A 25,765-nucleotide genomic window follows, 5' to 3' on the forward strand; every position below is an offset into this window, starting at 1 on the left:
TAATAATAGTAAAGAAAATATGTTCCCGAAATAATAGTAAAGAAACAGCCCAAAAGACATACAACAACCCAATATGTTCCTAGTTTGCAAGTGTTGTTTCCAGTTTAATTGTGTTGTCCAATAATAATAATAATAATAATAATCATCATCATCATCATTACCCTAGACACTTGGGAAGTGTTCGACTTGTGATTTTGTGATACGAAATCCAGCATATCTATCTTGTTTGCTGTGTCATAATAAAATAATAATAATAGTAAAGAAAATATGTTCCCAAAATAATAGTAAAGAAACAGCCCGAAAGACATACAACAACCCAATATGTTCCTAGTTTGCAAGTGTTGTTTCCAGTTTAATTGTGTAGTCCAATAATAATAATAATAATCATCATCATCATCATCATCACCCTAGACACTTGGGAAGTGTTCGACTTGTGATTTTGTGATACGAAATCCAGCATATCTATCTTGTTTGCTGTGTCATAATAAAATAATAATAATAGTAAAGAAAATATGTTCCCGAAATAATAGTAAAGAAACAGCCCGAAAGACATACAACAACCCAATATGTTCCTAGTTTGCAAGTGTTATTTCCTGCTTACTTGTAGTTGCTGATTTTCGTAGTTGTCCTTGTGCTCCAGAAAGTTGGTTTTTTTTTGTGCCCACAAACCCAGTTAAATTGGTGGAGACTCTACAAGATATTAAATCATTGAGAAACTAGAGCAGGCTTGGGCAAACTTGGGCCCTCCAGGTGTTTTGGACTCCAACTCCCACCATTCCTCACAGCCTCAGGCCCTTTCCTTTTCCTCCCCAGCCGCTTAAGCGGCTGGGGAGGAAAAGGAAGGGGCCTGAGGCTGTGAGGAATGGTGGGAGTTGCAGTCCAAAACACCTGGAGGGCCGCAGTTTGACCATGCCTGAATGAGAGTCTTAATCTCTGACTCTGTCCTTGCAGCGACTTGCGGTCTGTGGAGGAGGAGCCGGGCCTTTTCACAATCAGTGGCTCGGTGGGCGAAGTCCACAGCGGTGCCAGAAGCGACACACATTTCCACGACAGAAGAGACTGAGCCCAGGGCTTAATGTGGGGACTGCCCAGCGTTGAACGAATGAGGAGGTGGGGGTTTCCTCTCCTGGCTCCTTCTCCTTTTCGGAGACGAAGTGAAACCGCCACACTTTCCATTCTCAGGCCTCTTTCTTCAAGCATTTCCTTTTGCTTTGTAGCATCAAAAAATACATATATCTAATGGTCTTAGTAACCCAAATCCCTCCAGTATCTTCATTTGGAGTTCTGTGTGCCAAGTTTGGTTCAATTCCATCGCTGATGGAGTTCAGAATGCTCTTTGATTGTATGTGAACTATAAATCCCAGCAACTACAACTCCCAAATGTCAAGGTCTATTTTCCCCAAACTCCACCAATGTTCACGTTTGAGCATATTGAGTATCCGTGCCAAGTTTGGTCCAGATCCATCATTGTTTGAGTCCACAGTGCTCTCTGGATGTAGGTGAACCACAACTCCCAAACCCAATGTCAATGCCCACCAAACCCTTCCAGTATTTTCATTTGGAGTTCTGTGTTCCAAGTCTGGTTCAATTCCATCGTTGATGGAGTTCAGAATGCTCTTTGATTGTATGTGAACTATAAATCCCAGCAACTACAACTCCCAATTGTCAAGGTCTATTTTCCCCAAACTCCACCAATGTTCACGTTTGAGCATATTGAGTATCCGTGCCAAGTTTGGTCCAGATCCATCATTGATTGAGTCCACAGAGCTTTCTGGATGTAGGTGAACTACAACTCCTAAACTCAAGGTCAATGCCCACCAAACCCTTCCAGTATTTTCATCTGGAGTTCTGTGTTCCAAGTTTGGTTCAATTCCATCGCTGATGGAGTTCAGAATGCTCTTTGATTGTATGTGAACTATATATTCCAGCAACTACAACTCCCAAATGTCAAGGTCTATTTCCCCCAAACTCCACCAATGTTCACTTTTGAGCATATTGAGTATCCGTGCCAAGTTTGGATCCAGATCCATCATTGTTTGAGTCCACAGTACTTTCTGGATGTAGGTGAACTACAACTCCCAAACCCAATGTCAATGCCCACCAAACCCTTCGAGTATTTTCATCTGGAGTTCTGTGTTCCAAGTTTGGTTCAATTCCATCGTTGATGGAGTTCAGAATACTCTTTGATTGTAGTTGAACTATAAATCCCAGAAACTACAACTCCCAAATGTCAAGGTCTATTTTCCCCAAACTCCACCAATGTTCACTTTTGAGCATATTGAGTATCCGTGCCAAGTTTGGTCCAGATCCATCATTGTTTGAGTCCACAGTACTTTCTGGATGTAGGTGAACCACAACTCCCAAACCCAATGTCAATGCCCACCAAACCCTTCCAGTATTTTCATTTGGAGTTCTGTGTTCCAAGTCTGGTTCAATTCCATCGTTGATGGAGTTCAGAATGCTCTTTGATTGTATGTGAACTATAAATCCCAGCAACTACAACTCCCAATTGTCAAGGTCTATTTTCCCCAAACTCCACCAATGTTCACGTTTGAGCATATTGAGTATCCGTGCCAAGTTTGGTCCAGATCCATCATTGATTGAGTCCACAGAGCTTTCTGGATGTAGGTGAACTACAACTCCTAAACTCAAGGTCAATGCCCACCAAACCCTTCCAGTATTTTCATCTGGAGTTCTGTGTTCCAAGTTTGGTTCAATTCCATCGCTGATGGAGTTCAGAATGCTCTTTGATTGTATGTGAACTATATATTCCAGCAACTACAACTCCCAAATGTCAAGGTCTATTTCCCCCAAACTCCACCAATGTTCACTTTTGAGCATATTGAGTATCCGTGCCAAGTTTGGATCCAGATCCATCATTGTTTGAGTCCACAGTACTTTCTGGATGTAGGTGAACTACAACTCCCAAACCCAATGTCAATGCCCACCAAACCCTTCTAGTATTTTCATCTGGAGTTCTGTGTTCCAAGTTTGGTTCAATTCCATCGTTGATGGAGTTCAGAATACTCTTTGATTGTAGTTGAACTATAAATCCCAGAAACTACAACTCCCAAATGTCAAGGTCTATTTTCCCCAAACTCCACCAATGTTCACGTTTGAGCATATTGAGTATCCGTGCCAAGTTTGGTCCAGATCCATCATTGATTGAGTCCACAGAGCTTTCTGGATGTAAGTGAACTACAACTCCTAAACTCAAGGTCAATGCCCACCAAACCCTTCTAGTATTTTCATCTGGAGTTCTGTGTTCCAAGTTTGGTTCAATTCCATCGTTGGTGGAGTTCAGGACGCTCTTTGATTGTAGGTGAACTATAAATTCCAGCAACTACAACTCCCAAATGTCAAGGTCTATTTTCCCCAAACTCCACCAATGTTCAAATTTGAGCATATTGAGTATCCGTGCCAAGTTTGGTCCAGATCTATCATTGTTTGTGCTTTCTGGATGTAGGTGAACTACAACTCCCAAACTCAAGGTCAATGCCCACCAAACCCTTCCAGTATTTTCATTTGGAGTTCTGTGTGCCAAGTTTGGTTCAATTCCATCGTTGATGGATTCAGAATGCTCTTAACTATAAATCCCAGAAACTACAACTCATAAACACATAAAACACCCTGCTAAGTGGGGCTCAGGGATCCAAAGGGACTCCCCAAGACTGGAAACTACTGCTTTGGGTTAGGGAGACGGAGAAGGAGACCTTGCTTGTCTTTGAGGCCAGGAAGTTGGATGAGCTGGACGGTTTGTGGCAGCTTTCCAGTGAAACTGCACTAAATTATTCACCACTAAGTTCAAAAGCAAAACAGAACTTTACAGGGAATTTAATGGTCTGGAATACCAACGATTGCTTAACCCGAGAGGTTTCGGTTTAGCACCAGATGCAAAGCAAAACTTCATATGCAACTGACTGAGGAGTTTCCCTGACTGGTGGGGGAAGCACTAAGGTGGCTTTTGGAAGCCACCGCTTCGTAGGACGTGGGGACGGGATGCAGCTAGCTGTCTCAGGGCAGCAGACAGGATTCCCAACGGAAAGGATTGTTGCCGATTGCATGAACCCAAAGCAAAGTTCCAAATGCAACGTATCGAAAATCCGTCTTTTATGAAAAGACACTCCAAGGGTTTTTAAAGCAACACATAGTTCACGCTCCGAGTCAAAAAGCACATAAATAAATAAATACAATAAATAAAAAAATGTGGACATCTAAAAAAAATACATCAGACATTTGGAAAGTGAGCTGCTGGATGGTCAGCTGTCCCAGCAAGAGTTGTAAACCAGGCACGGGCAAACTTCGGCCCTCCCTCTAGGTGTCTTGGACTTTAACTTCCACAATTCCTCAGGCCCTTTCCTTTCCCCCCTCAGCCTCAGTTCTTTCCCTCCTCAGCAGCCTCTGTCCTTTCAATTTCTCCCTAAGCAGCCTCAGTCCTTTCCCCCCTCAACAGCCTCAGTCCTTTCAATTTCCCCCTCAGCAGCCTCCGTCCTTTCAATTTCTCCCTAAGCAGCCTCAGTCCTTTTCCCCCTCAGCAGCCTCAGTCCTTTCCTTTCCCCCCTCAACAGCCTCAGTCCTTTCAATTTCCCCCTCAGCAGCCTCCGTCCTTTCAATTTCTCCCTAAGCAGCCTCAGTCCTTTTCCCCCTCAGCAGCCTCAGTCCTTTCCTTTCCCCCCTCAACAGTCTCAGTCCTTTCAATTTTCCCCTCAGCAGCCTTGTTCCTTTTGTTTCCCCCCTCAGACGCTTAAGCAGCTGAAGGGGAAAAGGAAGGGGCCTGAGGCTGTTAGGAATGGTGGGAGTTTTAGTCCAAAACACCCGTAGGGAGGGCCAAAGTTTGATCATACCTGGCTTACATACATATGTAAACATTGCCCCTCCTTCTTGTCGGGCACAAAAGATCTTCCCAGACGTGCCTTGGGCTCTGCACCAGCAGCACCATGGATGGGTCAGTACTTTGAGGTGTGCCAATAGGGGGGTTAGAGGAGCCCAATACCCAGGGGGCCACTGGGAACGCCAATACTTCCAGGGTCCTGCCAGCTCAGAAGGCTGCTTTGTCCTGGTCCCACAGCCTCTGGGCAATGGAGGGAGTTCTGCTTCAGGTAACCGCTGGCCATGGCGACCTTAGGGTATCCGGTCCCCTCCATTCCAGAACAAACAGGGGCCACTGCCTGCTTCTGGTAGCCAGAGACACCTCCGTGGGCTGCCTCTGTTGGCACATCTGCTTCATCCCAAACGCAGCCTGTGGGGTCTTCCGATTGGCCGGCCCCATGGGATAGGAGCTGGCCCAAGCTGCCCGAGGGGTCCTGCAGGCAGATGCCACTGTCGGTGCTGCCCCCGATGCTGCTGCTGCTGCCCACGAGGTTACCCCCAAAGGCCACAACCCCCTCCGCTGTCCGTGCCAACCACCGGCAGGGCTTCTCTGGCACCACGAAAGGGGGCACGGACCCTGCATCCCAAGGCCGAGCGTGGCCAGCGATGCTCTGCTCCTTTGGGCCCCGGAGAGAGAGAAGGCAAGTGGGTTCCTTCTTCACCTGCAGGACCACTGGTGCTTCCGGGGAGCCACTCTTCGGCATGGATTTCTGCCACCAAGAAGAGAAGAACACAACGGGAAGAGGCTGAGCACATGGTCGGGTGGGATAAGGGCACCCATTGTAGCCACTGACCTCCCCATTCATGGGGGGGGGGGAGCCATTGCGCATACTTACCAGCACCTCTGGCCAGGCTTTGGTGGGCTTCTTCACGTAGGCCCACGCCAGTCCCAGGCTGGCCAGCAAGGTGCCAAGGATGGGCAGGCTCAACAGGAGGACTGTTCCGGTGTGTCCTGTAAGGGAAGACAAGCAGGGGTTGATGGTCATTCTCAGCAAAAGGGGCATCTTTTTGTCTTGTGGTGGCACTCAGGAGGGGCAGGGAGAGATGGGGCAGGGAAGGAGCTGCACACATGTGAGAGGGAACCAATAATAATAATAATAATAATAATAATAATAATAATAATAATAAGAAGAAGAAGAAGAAGAAGAAGAACCTGCTTTGATTGAAGTCAAAAATCGGAATCAGAATCAGCAGACAAAGAATCAGTATAAGAAAACCGCACTACAAACTAGAGCTGACAGCTGGCACAACAAAACATTGCATGGAAAGTTCCTTGACAAAATTGAAGGAAAAGCTGATAAGGAGAAGACCTGGCTCTGGCTCACGAATGGGACCCTGAAGAAGGAGACAGAAGGCCTGATCCTTGCAGCCCAGGAGCAAGACATCAGAACAAAGGCAATTCAGGCCAAGATCGAAAAATCAGCTGATGACCCAAAATGCAGACTGTGCAAGGAAACCGACGAAACCATGGATCATATCCTCAGCTGCTGTAAGAAAATCGCACAGACAGACTACAAACAGAGGCACAACCATGTGGCCCAAATGATCCATTGGAACTTATGCCTCAAGTACCACCTCCCAGCAGCAAAGAACTGGTGGGATCACAAACCTGCAAAAGTATTGGAAAATGAGCATGCAAAGATACTGTGGGACTTCCGAATCCAGACTGACAAAGCTCTGGAACACAACACACCAGACATCACAGTTGTGGAAAAGAAAAAGGTTTGGATCATTGATGTCGCCATCCCAGGTGACAGTTGCATTGACGAAAAACAACAGGAAAAACTCAGCCGCTATCAGGACCTCAAGACTGAACTGCAAAGACTCTGGCAGAAACCAGTGCAGGTGGTCCCGGTGGTGATGGGCACACTGGGTGCCGTGCCAAAAGATCTCAGCCGGCATTTGGAAACAATAGACACTGACAAAATCACAATCTGCCAGCTGCAAAAGGCCACCCTGCTGGGATCTGAGCGCATCATCCGAAAATACATCACACAGCCCTAGACACTTGGGAAGTGTTCGACTTGTGGTTTTGTGATATGAAATCCAGCATATCTATCTTGTTTGCTGTGTCATACAACGTCGTCATACAACGTCGTCATGTCAATAATAATAATAATAATAATAATAATAATAATAATAATACTTAATTTATATTCCATCCTATCTATCTCCCCAGAAGGAGGATTCCAAAGATAAAAGGCATCTTTAACTCCTTAGGAAGGGAGTTCCAGAGGTGTGTGTGTGGGGGGGTGGCCATGGAGGAGGCCCTTTCTCTCGATCCCACCAGCCTCGCTTGGAAAGGGAGTGGGACTGAGAGCAGGGCCTCTTCCAATGACCGAAGTGTCTGAGTTGGTCTGGAGTGGGAGAAGCTGGGCCTCACCTTCCTTCAGAGGCAAGAGGAAGAGACACTGCTCCTCCGTCCGGATGCCGGGTGTTGGGAAGGAGTTGAGCCGTGGCTCCACGCTGACACAGTATTCCTTGCCTGGCCTCAGGCCCTGCAGGTCGAACTCCGTGCTGTTCTGCACCTGGACCAGGTTCACCTGAGCCCCGTTGAACATCATCCGGACATAGACATAGAACTGTCGGCCCCATGGATGGAGGTCTTCATAGGTGACGTTTCCCCAGGGGCTGATGGGAAGCTGGATGGAGACGTGGATGAGGCCGTTGTGGGTGGTGAGGCTCACACCGGACAGCCACAGGGTTGCTGCGGAAACAGAGTCAGAGGGATACCTGGTATGCGTTATGGGGTTGGCGGGACCCATTGACAGCCTGGCGCAAGACCCACAGTGGCACACACCTTCCTCTGGCCGGAAAGGGGGTGCCTGGACCCACTTGGAGGCACCCTGGGACCCCACCAGGACTCGCACCCGGGCATAGTAGCGCTGTCTGGGTTGCTGGGTCTCGGCGGAGAGATCGCAGGAAGGAAGGGCGATGCCCACGCACCTTGGCACCGGCTTCCAGTGGCTGCTGTTGCCGTACCTGGAAGGCAAGTCTTGGTGAATGTGGGGCAGCTGTGGGGCACCCCCTCAGTGTTGTGGTAATCTCTGAGCGGTTAGACTCAATTCAACCCTCTCTGGGGGAGATTCCACCAAAAGGCAGCAGAGAAGCAAAAGCAAAAGCTTTCAAATGCAACAGTTACTTATACAGGGTGAGCAAGAGAAGCCTTTCAGCTTAGGATTGCAATGGACTGCAGAGTCTCAGTAAAAGTTCAAAAAGGTATTTATTCAGGTAAAAAGAACTCCATTGTAGATAGAAAGGCTTGGGAGCTGTCTAGTCTACTCTAGACTGGTTTCTAAGGAAAAAATAAGAAAGGAAAAATAACAAACATCTAAACACAGTATAGTCTTGCTTATGCAATGTAAATGGGCCGGCATAACGTTGGATAAGCGAATATGTTGGATAATAAGGAGAGATTAAGGAAAAGCCTATTAAATATCAAATTATGATTTTACTAATTAAGCACCAAAACATCATGTCATTCAACAAATTTGACAGAAAAAGTAGTTCAATACACAGTAATGCTATCTAGTAATTACTGCATTTACGAATTTAGCACCAAAATATCATGATGTATTGAAAACATTGACTACAAAAATGCATTGGATAATCCAGAACGTTAGATAAGCGAGTGTTGGATAAGTGAGACTCTACTGTAGTTACATCTTGCCAGGAGAGATGGCAGGACGTGTTGTTAGCTTGAAGAACAAAGGGAGAAGACTGAACTAAAATGGCTCCAACCTCATGGTCCAGTTTATTGGGGCCATAAAAGACATTCTGACCAATGGTAAGTTAGTGTCCCTGGAGATTCACATTTCTACTAACTTCAAAGTAAGGGATGTGACCTACACAGGATAGAGTGAAACACAGTAAAGCCTGTCTAGGCATGCTTTGGAAATGGGGAAAGGATTCCCTCAATCTAACTTTATCATCTATCTAACTACATCTAGACTTGAGTAGTCCAGGGTGATTCCCAACACTCATGAACAGAGGGACACTGGAGTGGCACCGGAGCCACACTCATCCCAAAAGACGGCTTCCTTCCCAAGAGGGTTACCTGGACCTCCGGTGCCAAGGGCCACAAGCAAAGAAGGAGCGGGGCCGCCTTCCCCTTGACCCCTTCCCACCCCCCACCCCGCTCACCTTCGGTATTGGACTTCATAGAGGAGCCGCTGGTGCTGGGCAGCATCAAGGGGGTCAGGCTCATCCCACCGGAGGAAGTGGTGGAAAGTCTTGGCCACAAAGTGTGGGCGGATGGGTGCTGGGGGTCTCTCTGCTCCCACTCCTGTGGGACAGGAATGAGCCCCGATGAGAGCAGCCCCCCAAGACCTCTTTGCCCCCTGCCCCTCTCCTGCCCCTTTCTTGTCACTCACCGGGGGCCCTGAGCCAACACAGCAGAAGCAGAAGCAGAAGCAGCCTCTGCATCTTCGGGTGTCCACGGTGAATGAGCAGCCAGGCGCTTCTGTCACTTCCTCTGGGCTTTTTCCTGCCTGCCGTGGCTCTTTCTGTTCCTCTTTCTCAGCCCCGAAGCTCAGGGGAATGCCCCCACAAGACCTGGCCCATCTCCCGCCCCACAGCTCCCCCCACTCCTCCTCCTCTTAGGAGAGTGCCACTACCCCTCTATTCTTCCTCGATCAGACCACACCTGGAATCACACCGTGTCCAATTCTGGGCACCGCAACTGAAGGGAGATGTTGACTCCAAGCTGGAATGTGTCCAAATAACAAAGGGTCTGGAGAACAATCCCTATGAGGAGTGGCTTAAAGAGCTGGGTATGTTGAGCCTGCAGAAGAGAAGGCTGAGAGAGAGGAGACATGATGAGTGTTGTGGTAATCTCTGAGCGGTTAGACTCAATTTAGTCCTCTCTTGGGGAGATTCCACCAAAAATCAGCAGAGTAGCAAAAGCAAAGCTTTCAAATGCAGCAGTTACTTACACGGGGCGAGCAAAGAGAAGCCTTTGTCTATTTAGGATTGCAATGGACTGCAGAGTCTCAGTAAAAGTTCAAAAAGTATTTATTCAGGTAAAAAGAACTCCATTGTAGATAGAAAGGCTTGGGAGCTGTCTAGTCTACTCTAGACTGGTTTCTAAGGAAAAATAAGAAACGAACAATAACAAACATCTAAATAGTTACATCTTGCCAGGAGGGATGGTGAGATGCTTCTTGTTAGATAGAACAGCAAAGGGAGAAGTGAGAACCAAAATGGTTCCAACCTCATGGTCCAGTTTATTGGGGCCATAAAAGACATTCTGACCAATGTGAAGTTGGTGTCTCTAAAGATTCACATTTCTACTAACTTCAAAGTAAGGGATGTGACGTAAACAGGATAGAGTGAAACACAGTAAAGCCTGTCTAGGGATGCTTTGGAAACAGGGAAAGGATTCCCTCAATCTAACTCTATCATCTATCTAACTACATTTAGACTTGAGTAGACCAGGATGATTCCCAACAATGAGGACCATGTATAAATATGTGAGGGGAAGTCAGAGGAAGGAGGGAGCAAACTTGTTTTCTGCTGCCCTGGAGACTAGGACTGATATAGATGGCATGAGAGATAACACCAAGAGCGATCCTTTGCGAGGCCTAAAAGTCCGGTTTATTATATTCAGCTGAAGACTCTGTAAGTGGAATCTTTTCCAAAGGCAAACCAGAGCCCCGATCAAGGCGTTGACATTGCCTTTTATACATTTTCAGACAAAGAACATGCTTCTACATACATCCCGTCATTAGTACGTCACTTCACATGCTTACATACATGGGCATAAATATGCCCATATCAGCATTTTTCTATCTAAGCACTCTAAAAGCCTGTAGCCAGTTACAGACACCAAGAGAGATCCATCAAGAGGCCACTCTTGACCTGTCAAGTTGTACTAGGAACCAATTCACACTGGAATGTATAGATAACAGGCCCCCCCTTCTCCTCCTTGTCCTGCCAGCTTGTACATTTACACAGAATCTAACACAGAGAGAGTCTGATTTTTCTGCATTTCACTGCTTCTAATGTGCATACAATATATGTCTAAAAATCTATATTTTCCTGTTCCTCATCAGGATGAAATGGAGCAACGGCTTCAAACCACAGGAATGAAAAGAGATTCCACCTGAATATTAGGAAGAACTTTGTCACTGCGAGAAGAGCTGTTCAGCAGTGGAACTCTCTGCCTCAGAGTGTGGTGGAGGCTCTGAAACTGGATGGCTATCATTCGGGAGGGCTTTAAATACGATTTCCTGCTTCTTGGCAGAGTGGGGTCAGACTGGATAGCCCATGAGGTCTCTTCCAAATTTAGGATTCTATGTACAAAGCTCCATTCTGTACAGTCTGGGGACAGGGTCCCAGATCAAAGGCCCACCAAGCTCTTCTGCTCTCAGGTCGTGCCTTCTCTGCCCAGGGCTGCTTCCGCTTCCTCTCCTCCAGTCTCTTCGGACGCCTTCCTCTCTTCCCACGCGGTTTCTGTTTTCATCATCACCATCCTGAGTCAGTGAATAAACATGGAGAGATGAGGCTGCTCCTCCCACATAAAGAGCAGGCCCGAGAGTGGACTCCCACACCAACCGTGACTTTGTTTGTTTGTTTATTTGCCAATTCACGGACAGGTAGTCAGTCCCTGAGTTACAAGCAAGACTGGTTCTGTAGGTTTGTTCTTAGTATATGCCCCAGCCTCTCTGTTTCTATAAAACAGGCCTGGAAAAACCTTGGCCCTGCAGGTGTTTTGGACTCCCACCATTCCTAACAGCCTCAGGCCCCTTCCTTTTCCTCCCCAGCCGCTTAAGCGGCTGAGGGGAAAAAGGAAGGGGCCTGAGGCTGTTAGGAATTGTGGGAGTTGGAGTCCAAAACACCTGCAGGGCTTCATCTATACCTACACCCCCTGAGCATAAACGTATTTTAGGACAGGGCCACCCACGTGTCGAATATCGCATCGTATGTATGAATTTTACGAATTTCATCCGAGTTGCGATGACTAACGAAAAATGTCCACATCCCTAATTTTAAGCATCCGAGGGGGGAAAGGAAGGGGTCTGAGGCTGTTAGGAATGGTGGGAGTTGAAGTCCAAAATACCTGCAGGGCTTCATCTATACCTACACCCCCTGAGCATAAACGTATTTTAGGACAGGGCCACCCACGTGTCGAATATCGCATCGTATATATGAATTTTACGAATTTCATCCGAGTTGCGATGACTAACGAAAAATGTCCACATCCCTAATTTTAAGCATCCGAGGGGGGAAAGGAAGGGGTCTGAGGCTGTTAGGAATGGTGGGAGTTGAAGTCCAAAACACCTGCAGGGCTTCATCTATACCTACACCCCCAGAGCAGAAATGTATTTTACAGCAGGGCCACCCACGTGTCGGATATCGCATCGTAAGTATGAATTTTACGAATTTCATCTGAGTTGCGATTACTAATGAAAATGTGCACATCCCTAATTTTAAGCATCCAAGGGGGGAAAGGAAGGGGCCTGAGGCTGAGGAATGGTAGGAGTTGAAGTCCAAAAAACCTGCATTGCCAAAGTTTGCCCATGCTTGCTATAAACGCTTTGGATGGCATAGGGAAGGTTCAACTCCACTGCGATGTTTCCAGCCATCTGACCTGGGAAGAAGGGTCCCAGCCATGGGGAGGAGGCTGCGGAGGAGCTCTGTGCTGTGATGCATGGGGACGGCAGGCCTCCACCCGAGGCCCCCTCCCCAATCTAGCCTCAGCCCCAAAGAATCATAGAATCGTAGAGTTGGAAGAGACCTCACGGGCCATCCAGTCCAACCCCCTGCAAGAAGCAGGAAAATCTCATTCAAAGCACCCCCGACAGATGGCCATCGAGCCTCTGCTTAAAAGCCTCCAAAGAAGGAGCCTCCTCCACAGTCTGGGGCAGAGAGTTTCATTGCTGAACAGCCCTTCTCACAGTGAGGAAGTTCTTCCTGATGTTCAGGTGGAATCTCTTTCCTTTCCTGTAGTTTGAAGCCCTTGTTCCCTTGCGTCCTAGTCTGCAGGGCAGCAGAAAACAAGCTTGCTCCCTCCTCCCTATCACTTCCCTTCACGTATTTGTACATGGCTATCATGTCGCCTCTCAGCCTTCTCTTCTGCAGGTTAAACATGCCTAGTTCTTTAAGCTGATCCTCATAGGGCTTGTTCTCCAGACCTTTGATCATTTTAATTGCCCTCCTCTGGACGCTTTCCAGCTTGTCAACATCTCCCTTCAATTGCAGTGCCCAGAATTGGACACAGTGTGATTCCAGGTGTGGCCTGACCAAAGGGTGCTCTTTGACCCTTGCCCTTCCCTGAGCCAGGTGCATCCTCCCTCTTTCTCTTTGTTGTCCCTTCCTTGTGTCCCTCCCTCCCTCTCTCTCCTTCAAGGTGACCTCCCAGGGGTGGGGCGTCCTTGGGATTGCCACCTGGGCAACCTGCTGGGCCTCGCAGGGCCACTGGGGACCGAGGTGACCGAGGATGGCCCCGCCGGCCGCGTCTGGGAGGCCTCGAGGTTGAAGGGCGACACTCAGGACCTCCACCTGCCATCGAGGAAGCCGCCTCAGTACCGCGCTAAGCCAAGCCACCTTTCAGGTCAGCCCGGTTTCTCCTTCTCGCCGTCTCCTTTGCCTCTTGCTTCCCTGGCAGGGGTTGCCACACACGTGAGAAGGGAGTGTGCCAAACTCCGTGGGCACGGCGATACCTGCCTTTGCTTGGGAGGAGTGCGCAGAGGTGCCTTGGGCCTCCTGGGGGGCCAGCGCATGGGCAATGGGGGGCAGTCTGCCTGCAGAGGTGAGAGAACGCCGGAACCCCCACGACAGGTGAGTCGGCCTCAGGAAGGAGGCAGCAGGCGGGCAGGCCCCGTCGGTCATGTTTGGGCCTGTTGCTTCCTGCTGATGGAAGACAGCTGTGTCGAATGGGAGACAGGGAGAAGGAGAGCCGTTTTGCCGGTGGGTGTCTGGTTCTGGGGAGGAATGCACGGAACAGACACCGAGTGCTGCCTGTTGGAATACCTTGTTTTGTTCTATGTGTTGTCGAAGGCTTTCATGGCCGGAATCACTGGATTGGTGGGAGTTTTCCAGGCTGTATGGCTATGTAAATAAGTTTTCTAGGCTGTATGGCCAGTAAATAAAGAACACTTGACTAGTTTCCAACTGACCTCACAACCTCTGAGGATGCCTGCCATAGATGCAGGCGAAACGTCAGGAAAGAATGCTTCTGGTGTTGTGGTAATCTCTGAGCGGTTAGACTCAATTTAACCCTCTCTGGGGGAGATTCCACCAAAATGCAGCAGAGTAGCAAAAGCAAAAGCTTTCAAATGCAACAGTTACTTACATGGGGCGAGCAAAGAGAAGCCTTTGTCTATTTAAGATTGCAATGGACTGCAGAGTCTCAATAAAAGTTCAAAAAGTATTTATTCAGGTAAAAAGAACTCCATTGTAGATAGAAAGGCTTGGGAGCTGTCTAGTCTATTCTAGAATGGTTTCTAAGGAAAAATACGAAAGGAAAAATAACAAACATCTAAATAGTTACATCTTGCCAGGAGAGACAGCAAGATGCTTCTTGTTGACTAGAAGAACAAAGGGAGAAGACTGAACCAAAATGGTTCCAACCTCATGGTCCAGTTTATTGGGTCCATAAAAGACATTCTGACCAATGAGAAGTTAGTGTCCCTAAAGATTCACATTTCTACTAACTTCAAAGTAATGTGATGTAAACAGGATAGAGTGAAACACAGTAAAGCCTGTCTAGGCATGCTTTGGAAACAGGGAAAGGATTCCCTCAATCTAGCTCTATCATCTATCTAACTACATCTAGACTTGAGTAGTCCAGGGTGATTCCTAACATCTGGGACATGGCCATACAGTCTGGAAAACTCACAGCAACTCTTGTTTGGAAGCTCAGGCTGCTGTGAATTTTCCCCTGCCTTGACCCAAACACTCAGCAGACCTTGATAGGGTCAACAACTCAAGAAGTGCCACCTGCTCGGGTCCAAGGATGGCTCCAAGGGCATCTCATTTGTTGCCTTTCTGCTAGGACAGGGCCCACAAGAGAGTCCATGTCCTTCCCCTTCTCCCTCCCTGCCTGGTGGGGCAGCCCCATAAAGCTCTAAAACTCAACAGCAGAGAAGGAGAGGATGTGCATGCCCTCGAAAGAGGCTGCCGATGAGTCAGAGGGAGGAACTGCCCGGCTGCCCCGCTTCTTGTTGTTGTCGGCCTCGCTGCTGACGTCTCTCCGAATGGCCAGGCCACATTCCAGCACCCAGGAAGGTGTTGTTGTCTCAGTGTTTAGAAACCTGGGGCTTGCACACAACTCCCGGGTTGCAACAGGACGACCGGCTGCGTTTCCCGTTTCCGGGTACAATTCAAAGGGATGCTTATGACCTAGAAAGATTGACACAGATGCCGCCCAGGCTGGGATCTGCTTGGAGTGGGGGGCTTCTTCTCTCTATCCCACCAACCCCTTCCCACAGAGGCATCTGGATGAGACACGGGAGAAACAGGCCCTTCTCAGTCGTGGCCTCTCCTGAAATCCATAGGGTCCCAACATAAGTTGGCCTGCAACTGGAGGACCCACCCCCTTGGGTCCTGGAAGAGCCTGACTTTAATAATACAGTAGAGTCTCGCTTATCCAACGTAAACGGGGCGGCAGAACGTTGGATAAGCAAATATGTTGGATAATAAGGAGAGACTAAGGAAAAGCCTATTAAACATCAAATTAGGTTATGATTTCACAAATTAAGCACCAAAACATCATGTTATACAACAAATTTGACAGAAAAAGTAGTTCAATAAGCAGTAATGCTATGTAGTAATTTCTGTATTTACAAATTTAGCACAAAAATATCACGATATATTGAAAACATTGACTACAAAAATGCGTTGGATAATCCAGCACGTTGGATAAGTGAGTGTTGGGTAAGTGAGACCCTACTGTAATAATAATAAAACAAAAGTTAATACAACAGTAATCATATCAGTAAACTTTGGCCTTCTGTCCAGGAGACTTCCCCGACTCCCCCAAACCTGAACCTTTGGAAGAATTTTCTGACTGTAAGGAGAGCTGTCAGTGGAACAGTGGAACTCTCTGCCTCGGAGTCTTGTGGAAGCTCCTTCCTTGGAGGCTTTGAAACAGAGGCTGGATAGGTTGCTGTGAGTTTTCCGGACTGTATGGTCATGTTTCCTGATGTTTCGACCACATTTTTGCAGGGCTTTTCAGGGGTTGTGAGGTGTTGGAAACTAGAGGCTGGGTGGCCATCTGTCGAGGGTGCTTTGATTGTGTTTTTTATCGTGTCAGAAGCATATTGAGGCTTCTGGTGTGAGAGAATCGGCTGTCTACAAAGACGTTGCCCAGTGGACGCCTGGATGTGTTACCTATAGGGGGGTTTATCTCATGTCCCCACATGGGAAGCTAGGGCTGATAGACAGGAGCTCACCCCGCCTTGTGGATTCGAACCACCAATCTTCAGGTCAGCAGTTCCGCTGGCACAAGTTTTTAATACATTGTTCTACCATGGTTTTCCCTGCATGAAAAGAGAAAGAGGTTAGACTAGATGACCTCTGTGGTCTCTTCCAGTTCCATGATGCTATGATTCTATAGCTATGGGAAGTGCCCCATAGTGTTGTGGGCCTCCTTTGGCTCTTCCAGGATGAGACAACCATGGAGAGATCCTGTTCTGGAGAACCTCCTGGGCAATGGGTCACCCTTCTTTGTCCCCTTCTGCCCCGCACAGGACGGCCCTGGCCCACAGCATGGCCACCTGAGCCCCGATCCACTTTCCCAGGTGGGACTGCCTAAGCCTCGCCAAGGCCCCGTCCACGGCGTGGCCCTCCAGCCCTTTGCAGCAGCGAACACAAGCAGCACTCGTCCTCCGCTGGCCTGCATGGCACGGCCCACCTCAACCAGTAAGCAGGGGGGAAGGGACTGGGATGGGAGCTGTACCTGAAGCATTGCTGCTCCTTCACTTCACGCTTCCCTTCTCCCCCTCCCCAGCCTCCTCTGATCTAATGACAACGACCACCACCTTCAAGGCCTCCTGGGGGAGGATGGGCAGGAAGCGGGTGGCCCTCATCGCCTGCCTGCTGGTCCTCATTGCGCTGCTGCTGGCCCTCATCCTGCTCTGTGAGTCCTGCTTGGCTAGTCCAGAGCGGTTGGGATTATTATTAGGACTTCTGGTGTGATAGAATTGGTCGTCTGTAGAGATGTTGCCCAGGGTATGTGTTACTATCCCGCTGGGGGGCTTCTCTCATGTCCTTGCAAGCTAGAGCTGACAGACGGGAGCTCACCCCGTCTCAAGGATTCAAACCACCAATCTTCAGGTCAGCAGTTTAGCTTTTTTTTTCGTGTCAGGAGCAACTTGAGTTGCTTCTGGAGTGAGAATTGGCCGTTTGCAAGGACGTTGCCCAGCTCATTGTGCCACTGTGGCTCCACATTAGGACGGTGTTTATTATTATCCTCATAACGTATATGTACCAGACATGGACAAACCTTGGACTTCAACTCCCACAATTCCTACTAGCCTTGTGCCCTTTCCTTTCCTTTTGGGTCTCTGCTTAGAGGTCTGTGGAAAATGAGGCAAGTGGACATGAGTGTGATGATGTCCAGGGTGGGAGAAATAACTCTTGTCTGCTTGAGGTACATGTGAATGTTGCCACTGGCCAGCTTGATTTGTGTTTTAATGGCCCGCAGTTCCAAGTAACCATAGAGTAAAGGAAGCTGCATACCAGAAAATACACACAGGAAGCAGGACATAGATAAACATGACTAGAGAAGGCTTGGAGAAGAGACATCCTGCAGTTCCTTTTGCTCTGTTGAGTCTCAACTGATTCATGGGCCAACTTGGGCCCTCATTCCAGGGGTTTTGGACTCCAATTCCCACCATTCCTAACAGCCTCAGGCCCCTTCCTTTTCCCCCTCGGCCGCTTAAGCGGCCGAGGGGGGAAAAGGAAAGGGCCTGAGGCTGTTAGGAATGGTGGGAATTGGAGTCTAAAGTATGAATTGCCCAACCAAGAAGCCATGAGATCATACCTCATGCACCTGGCCTTCCTTTTCCGCCTCAGCTTATGCGGCCGAGGGGGAAAAGGAAGGGGCCTGAGGCTGTGAGGAATGGTGGGAGTTGCAGTCCAAAAGCCCAAGTTTCCCCGTGCCTGGGTGCCACTATGCGACCTGATTTTGCCCCCCTCCCGCTCCCAGTCTTGTTCTGGCGCTCCGGGACCGACATGGTTTACAAGGAGCCCGCGGAGACCTGTAAGGCGCCCGTCGTCCGCTGTGACGGGACCCCCGACTGTTCCTTGAAGAGCGACGAGCTGGACTGCGGTGAGGAAGGAGGGGAGGAGGGGCGGGGCTTCCCAGGCCCTGGCCACGCCCCCTACTCAACGCCTCCCTCTCCCCCCCCTTGCAGTGCGCTTCAACTGGAACGGGTCCTTGCTCCGGGTCTTCTCGGCGGCGGAGCAGGAGTGGCTCCCCGTCTGCAGCCAAGACTGGACCGCCGCCTTCGCCCAGAAGACCTGCCAGCAGCTCGGCTTCGGAAAGTGAGTGTTGTCGGGGGAGGGAAGGGAGGGGAAGGGAGGGGGCTGGCCTTGCTCTGAGCCCCACCGGGGCCTTCTCCTCCTCCTCCTCCTTCTCCTTCTCCTCCTCTTCTTCCTCTTCTTTTTCTTCTTCCTCTTCCTCTTCTTCTTCTTTATAATAATAATAATAATAATAATAATAATAATAATAATAAAACTTTATACCCCACCGCCATCTCCCCACGAGGACTCGGGATGGCTAACATGGGGCACGGCCAGACCAGCACAATTTACAAAAGCAACAGCATAAATGCATTGAACAATATACAAAAAATAAAACACAGTAAGACAATGAAACAGGAGTTAATACAGCGGTAATAATATCAATCAACCGCCAAGTACAATTCAGTCGACTTCATTGGTGGGGGGGGGGGGGGGGGTAGGTCTGCAGCAGCAATATAGAAATAACATCATCAGATAATATACCCGAATAAAAGGGACCTAATTCTTCTTTTTCTTCTCCTTCTCCTTCTTCTTCTTCTTCTTCTTCTTCTTCTTCTTCGTAGTGTCTCCGAGACCGACTCCGTGACGCTGTCCCACTCCGGGAAGAGCCTCCTGCCCGCCGCATTGAAGGACACCATCCAGCAGAGCCTCAACCGGTGAGGGGGCGGGGCCTGGACTCGGAGGGCGGGGCCTAGGCTTGAGAGTGAGGCTTAGACTTGAGGGCAGGGCTTGGACTTGGAGGAGGGGCCTATACTTGAGGGTGGGGCCTGTACTCAGGGGAGGGGACTGCACTTGGGGGCGGGGCCTGGACTTGGGGTGGGATCTGTACTTGAGGGTGGGGCTTGGACTTAGAAGAGGGCCCTAGATTTGGCGGGGGTCTGGACTTGACCACAGGACCTGGATTTGGGGGAGGGGTCTGTACTTGAGGGCGGGGCCTTCACTTGAAAGCCACACCTGGATCTAAGGACAGGGCCTAGTCTCAGGGGTGGGGCCTGTATTTGTAGGAGGGGCCTGGACTTGGGGGCAGAGTCTGTACCTGGACTCTCAGGGGCATGGCCATGGATCTTGACAGACTTCCTCCCCGCATCTCCCTCAATCTATTTCTTTCAACAGGACCTCGGAGTGCCCCTCCAGAAGATATGTCACGCTCCGCTGCTCGAGTAAGTAGAAGCAGGGGCTCTCCTGAGAAAGGGGCGGGGCCAGAGGCATGTCCCCAGGGCCCACAGTCTCCTCAGTCTCCTCCTCCTCCCCTGCTCTTAGGCTGTGGTCAGCGCCTGTCGGGGCGCATCGTGGAGGGCGCGGAGGCCCCATCCAGCAAGTGGCCCTGGCAGATCAGCCTCCAGTACGGCTCCAGCCACATCTGTGGAGGGACCCTCCTCGACCCTCTCTGGGTCCTCACCGCTGCCCACTGCTTCTTCATGTAAGTTAGTTGGTAAATAAACTGCAAGGTATCTCAGGCATGGGCAAACTTTGGCCCTCCAGGTGTTTTGGACTTCAGCTCCCACCATTCCTAGCAGCCTCAGGCCCCTTCCTTCCCTGATCTATACCTACACCTCCTGAGCAGAATACTGGAAAATATACTTCAGGGCAGGGCCATCTGCGTGTCGGATATCGTATCGTAAGTACAGATTTTACGAATTTCATCCAATTTATGACGACTAACGAAAGATGTGCACATCCCTAATTTACACCCATCTGTTATTCAGTGTTTACTGCGGACTCTGCAGAAAATGCTTCAGCTGTACTGCATGAAAATGAGCTGGTTTGTTCTCGTGTTTATACCTATTGTAAACACCTCTATCCCTGGGAGGAAGAGAACATCTCTCGGGATGGAAAGGAGTCCCAAGTGGGGAAGTGCGTAGAGAACAAAGGGAATCGGGAATTGCAGGAAGGGGAGTGGACTCTAAGAGCATCGGCCTCAACATCAAAGAGGGGAGTAAGACGGACCACTCATTGACCTCTGTGCCCCCCTTCCCAACCCTCAGGAACAACGTGAAGATCCTGGACCGGTGGAAGGTGGTGGCGGGGGCCTCGGACCTGAAGCGCCCAGGAGGTGGGTGGGAGGGGGTCCCCGTCAAGGAGGTCATCATCAATGCCAACTATAGCGAGGAGCACGACGATTATGACATTGCCCTCCTGAAGCTGGCACGGCCCCTTGTCCTCTCCGGTGAGTAGCCCCCTATCTGACATGGCCCTTCCCCAGAGACCCCACTCGCACACTCACTCACTCACCTCGCCCCCTGTCTTTCTGCAGCCCAGGTGCGCCCCGCCTGCCTCCCCATGTCCGGCCAGAACTTCAAGCCGGGAAGGACCTGCTTCATCACTGGATACGGCAAGGTCAATGAGCATGAAGGTAAGGGCGCCCAAGGAGGGGTGTTGGCATCACTTTTCTATCACCCTCCTTCTTGCAAGAGTCAGGTATGGAGGGGCTGGCGGTGGGAGTGCTTGTTGAGAATCTGTGAGCTGTTAGGCTCAAAATAACCCTCTTTGTGAGGTAGATTCTCGAGAATATAGCAGAGTGCAGAAGCACGCCTCCAAAACAGCAGGAAACTTACGTGAAGTGAGTTTAGGGAAAGCCTTTCTTCTTCAGGATGGCAAAGGATTGCAAAGTCAGCTTAAAAGTTCAAAAGGTATTTATTGAGGTAAAAGGAAATCCATTGTAGATAGGAAAAGGGTTTGGAGCTAACTAGCTGTCTAAGCTAGCTTCTAAGGCAGGTAGGCAGGTAAAAATAACAAAGATTTCTAGATAGCTACATTTTGCCTAAGAGATGGGCAAAATGCATCCTACTTGCGAGGAAGACGAAGGAGGAAGGATGTAGAAGGAATGGCGATCAACCTTCTCTTTTAGGGTCATAAAAATTCCAATCTACGTAGAGGATGTTACCTCATTACTGCAGAGATCACATTGCTGAAACAACAAGACTAAGGGAGTGGATGTAAACAGGATAGAAGAGAGGAAAACAGCAAAGCATGTTTGGGCATGCATGGGATTGTAGAGAGGTGTCCCTCAGTCTATCCACTACCTATTTAATAAATGAGACTTGTGTAGTCCAGGATGACATCTCCAACAGTCCTCCCTCAACAAAATGCCCCCAAACGCCCACGGGGGTCTCTTTTCTCTGTGTCTACAGAAAACACATCGCCGAAGCTGCGGGAGGCCGCTGTGGAGATCATCGACTTCCGCCTCTGCAACCGTCCCAGTGTCTACGAGGGCTTCCTGACCCCACGCATGATGTGCGCCGGATACTTGCAGGGGGGCCGGGACTCCTGCCAGGTGGGGCTTTGGGAAGGGGAGGGGGACACAGGGAGTTCTGGGAGCAGCAAGGGATGAAGAGGCCCCCTAATCGGATGTCATCGGCGCCTTGCAGCCCCTTCCTGTGCGGAATCCGTGGGGAGCTTTGGGCAGGCTCCCATTCATCCACAGACACCTCACACACGCAGGTGGCTGTGTGGATGCTGCAACACGTTAAGGCAGCTTTCTAAAAAATCAAGGAAAATTCCAGTATCCACTCTTCGCTACGTTGTGACAGAGTTGGAAGTTGTATCTCTACACCAGTGGTTCCCAAACTTATTTGGCCTGCTGCCCCCTTTCCAGAAAAATATGACTCAGCGCCCCCTGGAAAGGGAGGCGTGGCTTAGAGGGGTGGGCATGGCTCCTGCTCAAGAGGGCGGGGCTGAGCCTCTCCCCTAGTCCAAGATGCAGGGCTGGGAGGGAGGGGAAGGTGGGCGGGGCCACAAATGGGCAGCCAGGACTGGGATGGGCGGAGTTACGAGCTCTGAGGCAGGGCTGAGCTTCTATCCTCATCCTGCAGCGCCTACCAGGACACAGAGGGTGGGGCTAGAGGAGGGGGCGGGGCCTCTTCCCAAGTGTCTGATGGGGCTGAACCTCGATACCCCGCTCCCGTGTTCTAACAAGTGCCTCAGGGGAGGTATACAGAGGCTCAGCTGTGTCTCGCATTCTTGGGAAGAGTCCTAAAAGGCCTCTCAGGAGAGGTATAGAGGCTCAGCCCTGTTTCAGGCTCTTGGAAGGAGGCCCCTCCCTTAGCCCTGCCCTTTAGTCCTAAAAGGCCTCTCAGGAGAAGTATAGAGGCTCAGCCCTGTCTCAGGCTCTTGGAAGGAGGCCCCGCCCCTTTCCCTGGTTCCGCCCTCTGTGTCCCAACAAGTGCCTTAGGAGAGGTATAGATTCTCAGCCTTTCTCGGGCTCTTGGTAAGAAGCCATGCCCACTCCTCTAGCTCCGCCCCCTGTGTCCTAACAGGTGCCTTAGGTGCTCAGCCCTGTCTCTGGCACTTGGGAAGAGGCCCCGCCCCTCCCCTGGCCCCGCCCCTGTGTCCTAATAGGTGCCATCACCACCTCCTGGATCGCTCCAGCACCCACCAGGGGGCGGTAGCGCCCACTTTGGGAGTCACTGCTCTCCACCAAGGCTGTGTCTCAGCACACATGCACTGGCCTGAAAACGCCAAGGTGAGGGTCTCTCCCATTGACTCCTCTTTCTCAGGGTGACAGTGGGGGGCCCTTGGTCTGTGAGGACGGCAACCGCTGGTACTTGGCCGGCGTCACCAGCTGGGGCACCGGATGCGGCCAGAAGGACAAGCCGGGGGTCTACACGCAAGTCAACAAGATGCTCAGCTGGATTTACAGCAAGATGGAGGTGAGTCTGCACCCGCATGCGCGCATATATGTTTATATTGTAAGCTGCCCTGAGTCCCCTGATGGGTGAGAAGGGCGGGGTAGAAGTGATGTAATAAAAAAATAAAAATAATAAATATACCTATGGGAAGCTGGGAAATGGAGAAAATTGTGGGAAATGGGTTTGAGTTGAGCTGGCGGCCACATCCGGCTTGCGCTTCTCTCCCGTTTACCATAAAGTGAGAACATGGGCAGTCCTTAAGCAAGAAAACATTAATTTTGCAGACTTGCCACGGGGCTACTTTAAAAATAGGCTTGATCTATTTAAATATGTGATTGGCCTTTACAGACACGCATATGTAATAGCCGCGCTCCTCCATGTCTCCGAATGTGACAGAGGCTGTGGTTATGGTCGCTTGCTTGTGAGTTCCTCCCACAAGCTAAATCTCTCTCTCTCTCTCTCTCTCTCTGTGTCTCGTTCTTTCCTTTTCTCCATCTCCAGAGCCAACGCCATTGATGAGCGAAACATACGCATGCACACACACATACATGTGGGAGGCACATGGGCAAAGAGACGTTCCTGTGTGGCTCAGCCTTTCAGGGACCCATTGCAGTGGCAGCGAGTAGCGGAGAAGAGGAGGAGGAGGAGACCTTGTTCGGGACGCATTGGGGTCCCACCTTCATGCCACAGCCAAGACTGGCGATGCTTGACGACCCAGATGTTCAAGAGCCCGACACACAGTGGGCCTCTCTGCTCTGCCCAGCTGTTCAGACACATTTCGCTCATGTTCGGACAGGGTTGTGGAGAAGTGGGCCTTCTTTTCTCTTCCGCTTCCCGGGCATTCGGGGTTTCCCACTTACGGCACTTTAAGGGGGAACCGCGACTCAGGGAGACTTCCCTTGGACTTGGAGGTTCTGCAGGTGTAGAGGGATTCTCGCTCTCTCTCCTGCGGCCACAAAGCTTCCAGACCTCCTCTTTCACTCTGGCACATCTTGTCAACACAATGAAGTCTATTAAAGATTATTTTGTTATTTAATGATCCCTTTGTGTGCAGGCGGCCTCCTTCTACCTGTTCTACCTGTTGCAGAAAAGGAGATTCCACAGAACCATAGGAAGCACTTCCTGGCTGTAAGGAGAACTGTTTAGCAGTGGAACTCACTGCCTCGGAATGTAGTGGAGGATTTTAAAGAGAGGTGGGATGGTCATATGTTGGGAGGGCTTTGATGGTGCGTCTCCTGCCTGGCAGAAGGAACAGGATTGGACTGGATGGCCTTTTGAGATCCCTTCTATCTGAGCTGAACCCCAGGATGATCTGTCTCCAATTCTCGAACCCTGGACTCCTCACACTTTAAAAGCAGAGGACCAGTTCATGGTCCCTTGGGCTGTTGGGGACGGGACTGGACTGTACATTCTTCTTGTTGGGTTGCTGTGAGTTTTCTGGGATGTTCCCGAAGCATTCTCTCCTGACGTTTCACCCATATCTGTGGTTGTGAGGTCTGCTGGAAACTAGTCAAGTGGGGTTTATATATCTGTGGAATAATGTCCAGGGTGGGAGAAAGAACTCTTGTCTGCCTGGGGTAGGTATGAATGCTTCAGTTGGCCAGCTTGATTAGCATTGAATGGCCTTGAAGCTTCAAAGCCTGGTTGCTTCCTACCTTGGTAGGTGTTTGCTGGCCCTGATAGTTTCTTGTCTGGAATTTCCCTGTCTTCTGAGTGGTGTTCTTTACTTACTGTCTTGATTTTAGGTAAGGTAAAGGTTTTCCCTGATGTTAAGTCCAGTCGTGACCGACTCTGGGGGTTGGTGCTCATCTCCATTTCTAAGCCGAAGAGCCGGCTTTGTCCTTAGACACCTCCAAAGTCATGTGGCCACTGGCATGACTGCATGGAGCGCCTTTACCTTCCCGCCAGAGTGGTACCTATTGATCTACTCACATTGGCATGTTTTCGAACTGCTAGGTTGGCAGGAGCTGGAGCTAACAGTGGCCGCTCATGTTGCTCCCGGGATTTGAACCTGGGACCTTTTGGTCCACAAGTTCAGCAGCTCAGCGCTTTAACACACTGTGCCACCAGGGGCCCCGTCTTGATTTTAGAGTTATTCAGTTACTAGAGTTATTCAGTTATTAGAGTTACTTTTGTAACATTGTGAGCCGCCCGGAGTCCCCACGGGGAGATGGTGGCGGGATATAAATACAGTTTATTATTACAGTAGAGTCTCACTTATCCAATACTCGCTTATCCAACGTTCTGGATTATCCAACGCATTTTTGTAGTCAATGTTTTCAATATATTGTGATATTTTGGTGCTAAATTCATAAATACAGTAATTACTACATAGCATTACTGCACATTGAACTACTTTTTCTGCCAAATTTGTTGTCTAACATGATGTTTTGGTGCTTCATTTGTAAAATCATAACCTAATTTGATGTTTAATAGGTTTTTCCTTAATCCCTCCTTATTATCCAACATATTCGCTTATCCAACATTCTGCCGGCCTGTTTATGTTGGATAAGTGAGACTCTACTGTATTATTATTATTAATATTATTCAATACTGGTAGGAGGGGGCAAGCTTCCTTTCTGCTGCCCTGGAGACTAGGATGTGGAACGAGGGCTTCAAAGGACAGGAAAGGAGAATCCACCTGAGGATGTGGAAGAGAGAAAGCTGTGAGAGAGAGCTGTTCAGCAGTGGAACTCTCTGCCTCTGGGAGTGTGGTGAAGACTTTGAAGCAGAGGTGGGATGGCCGTCTGTCGGGGGTGCTTTGAAGGCGGTTCTCCTGCTTCTTGGCAGGATGGGGA

At 49.6% G+C, this 25,765-nt stretch overlaps 2 protein-coding genes across 4 annotated transcripts; one reads left to right on the plus strand and one right to left on the minus strand.

The window, feature by feature from the left end:
* Positions 1–4,093: 4,093 nt before the first annotated feature.
* il10ra (interleukin 10 receptor subunit alpha) lies at positions 4,094–9,347 on the minus strand. Of its 2 annotated transcripts, XM_062960757.1 has the most exons (6): positions 9,243–9,347; positions 9,013–9,154; positions 7,670–7,851; positions 7,253–7,576; positions 5,706–5,821; positions 4,094–5,579 (listed from the first exon to the last, which is right to left on the minus strand). In XM_062960757.1, the coding sequence occupies exons 1-6, from the start codon at positions 9,292–9,294 to the stop codon at positions 4,977–4,979; spliced, it is 1,419 nt and encodes a 472-aa protein (XP_062816827.1). In that variant the 5' UTR covers positions 9,295–9,347; the 3' UTR covers positions 4,094–4,976. The 2 variants fall into 2 exon arrangements, with proteins under 2 accessions (XP_062816827.1, XP_062816826.1); XM_062960756.1 differs by having other exon boundaries at positions 7,253–7,851.
* Positions 9,348–13,089: 3,742 nt separating this feature from the next.
* On the plus strand, positions 13,090–24,006 carry tmprss13 (transmembrane serine protease 13). 2 transcript variants are annotated; one of them, XM_016998300.2, is made up of 13 exons: positions 13,090–13,423; positions 16,563–16,734; positions 16,823–16,951; positions 18,023–18,145; positions 18,231–18,360; positions 18,903–18,995; positions 19,453–19,499; positions 19,600–19,759; positions 20,325–20,506; positions 20,594–20,692; positions 21,471–21,613; positions 22,836–22,988; positions 23,469–24,006. In XM_016998300.2, exons 2-13 carry the CDS (start codon positions 16,713–16,715, stop codon positions 23,481–23,483), a joined length of 1,296 nt encoding a protein of 431 aa, XP_016853789.1. In that variant the 5' UTR covers positions 13,090–13,423; positions 16,563–16,712; the 3' UTR covers positions 23,484–24,006. The 2 variants fall into 2 exon arrangements, with proteins under 2 accessions (XP_016853789.1, XP_016853787.2); XM_016998298.2 differs by lacking the exon at positions 13,090–13,423 and having other exon boundaries at positions 16,464–16,734.
* Positions 24,007–25,765: the final 1,759 nt, after the last annotated feature.

Source organism: Anolis carolinensis, unplaced genomic scaffold (genome assembly GCF_035594765.1).
Source record: "Anolis carolinensis isolate JA03-04 unplaced genomic scaffold, rAnoCar3.1.pri scaffold_8, whole genome shotgun sequence".
In the NCBI taxonomy this organism is placed as follows: domain Eukaryota; kingdom Metazoa; phylum Chordata; class Lepidosauria; order Squamata; family Dactyloidae; genus Anolis; species Anolis carolinensis.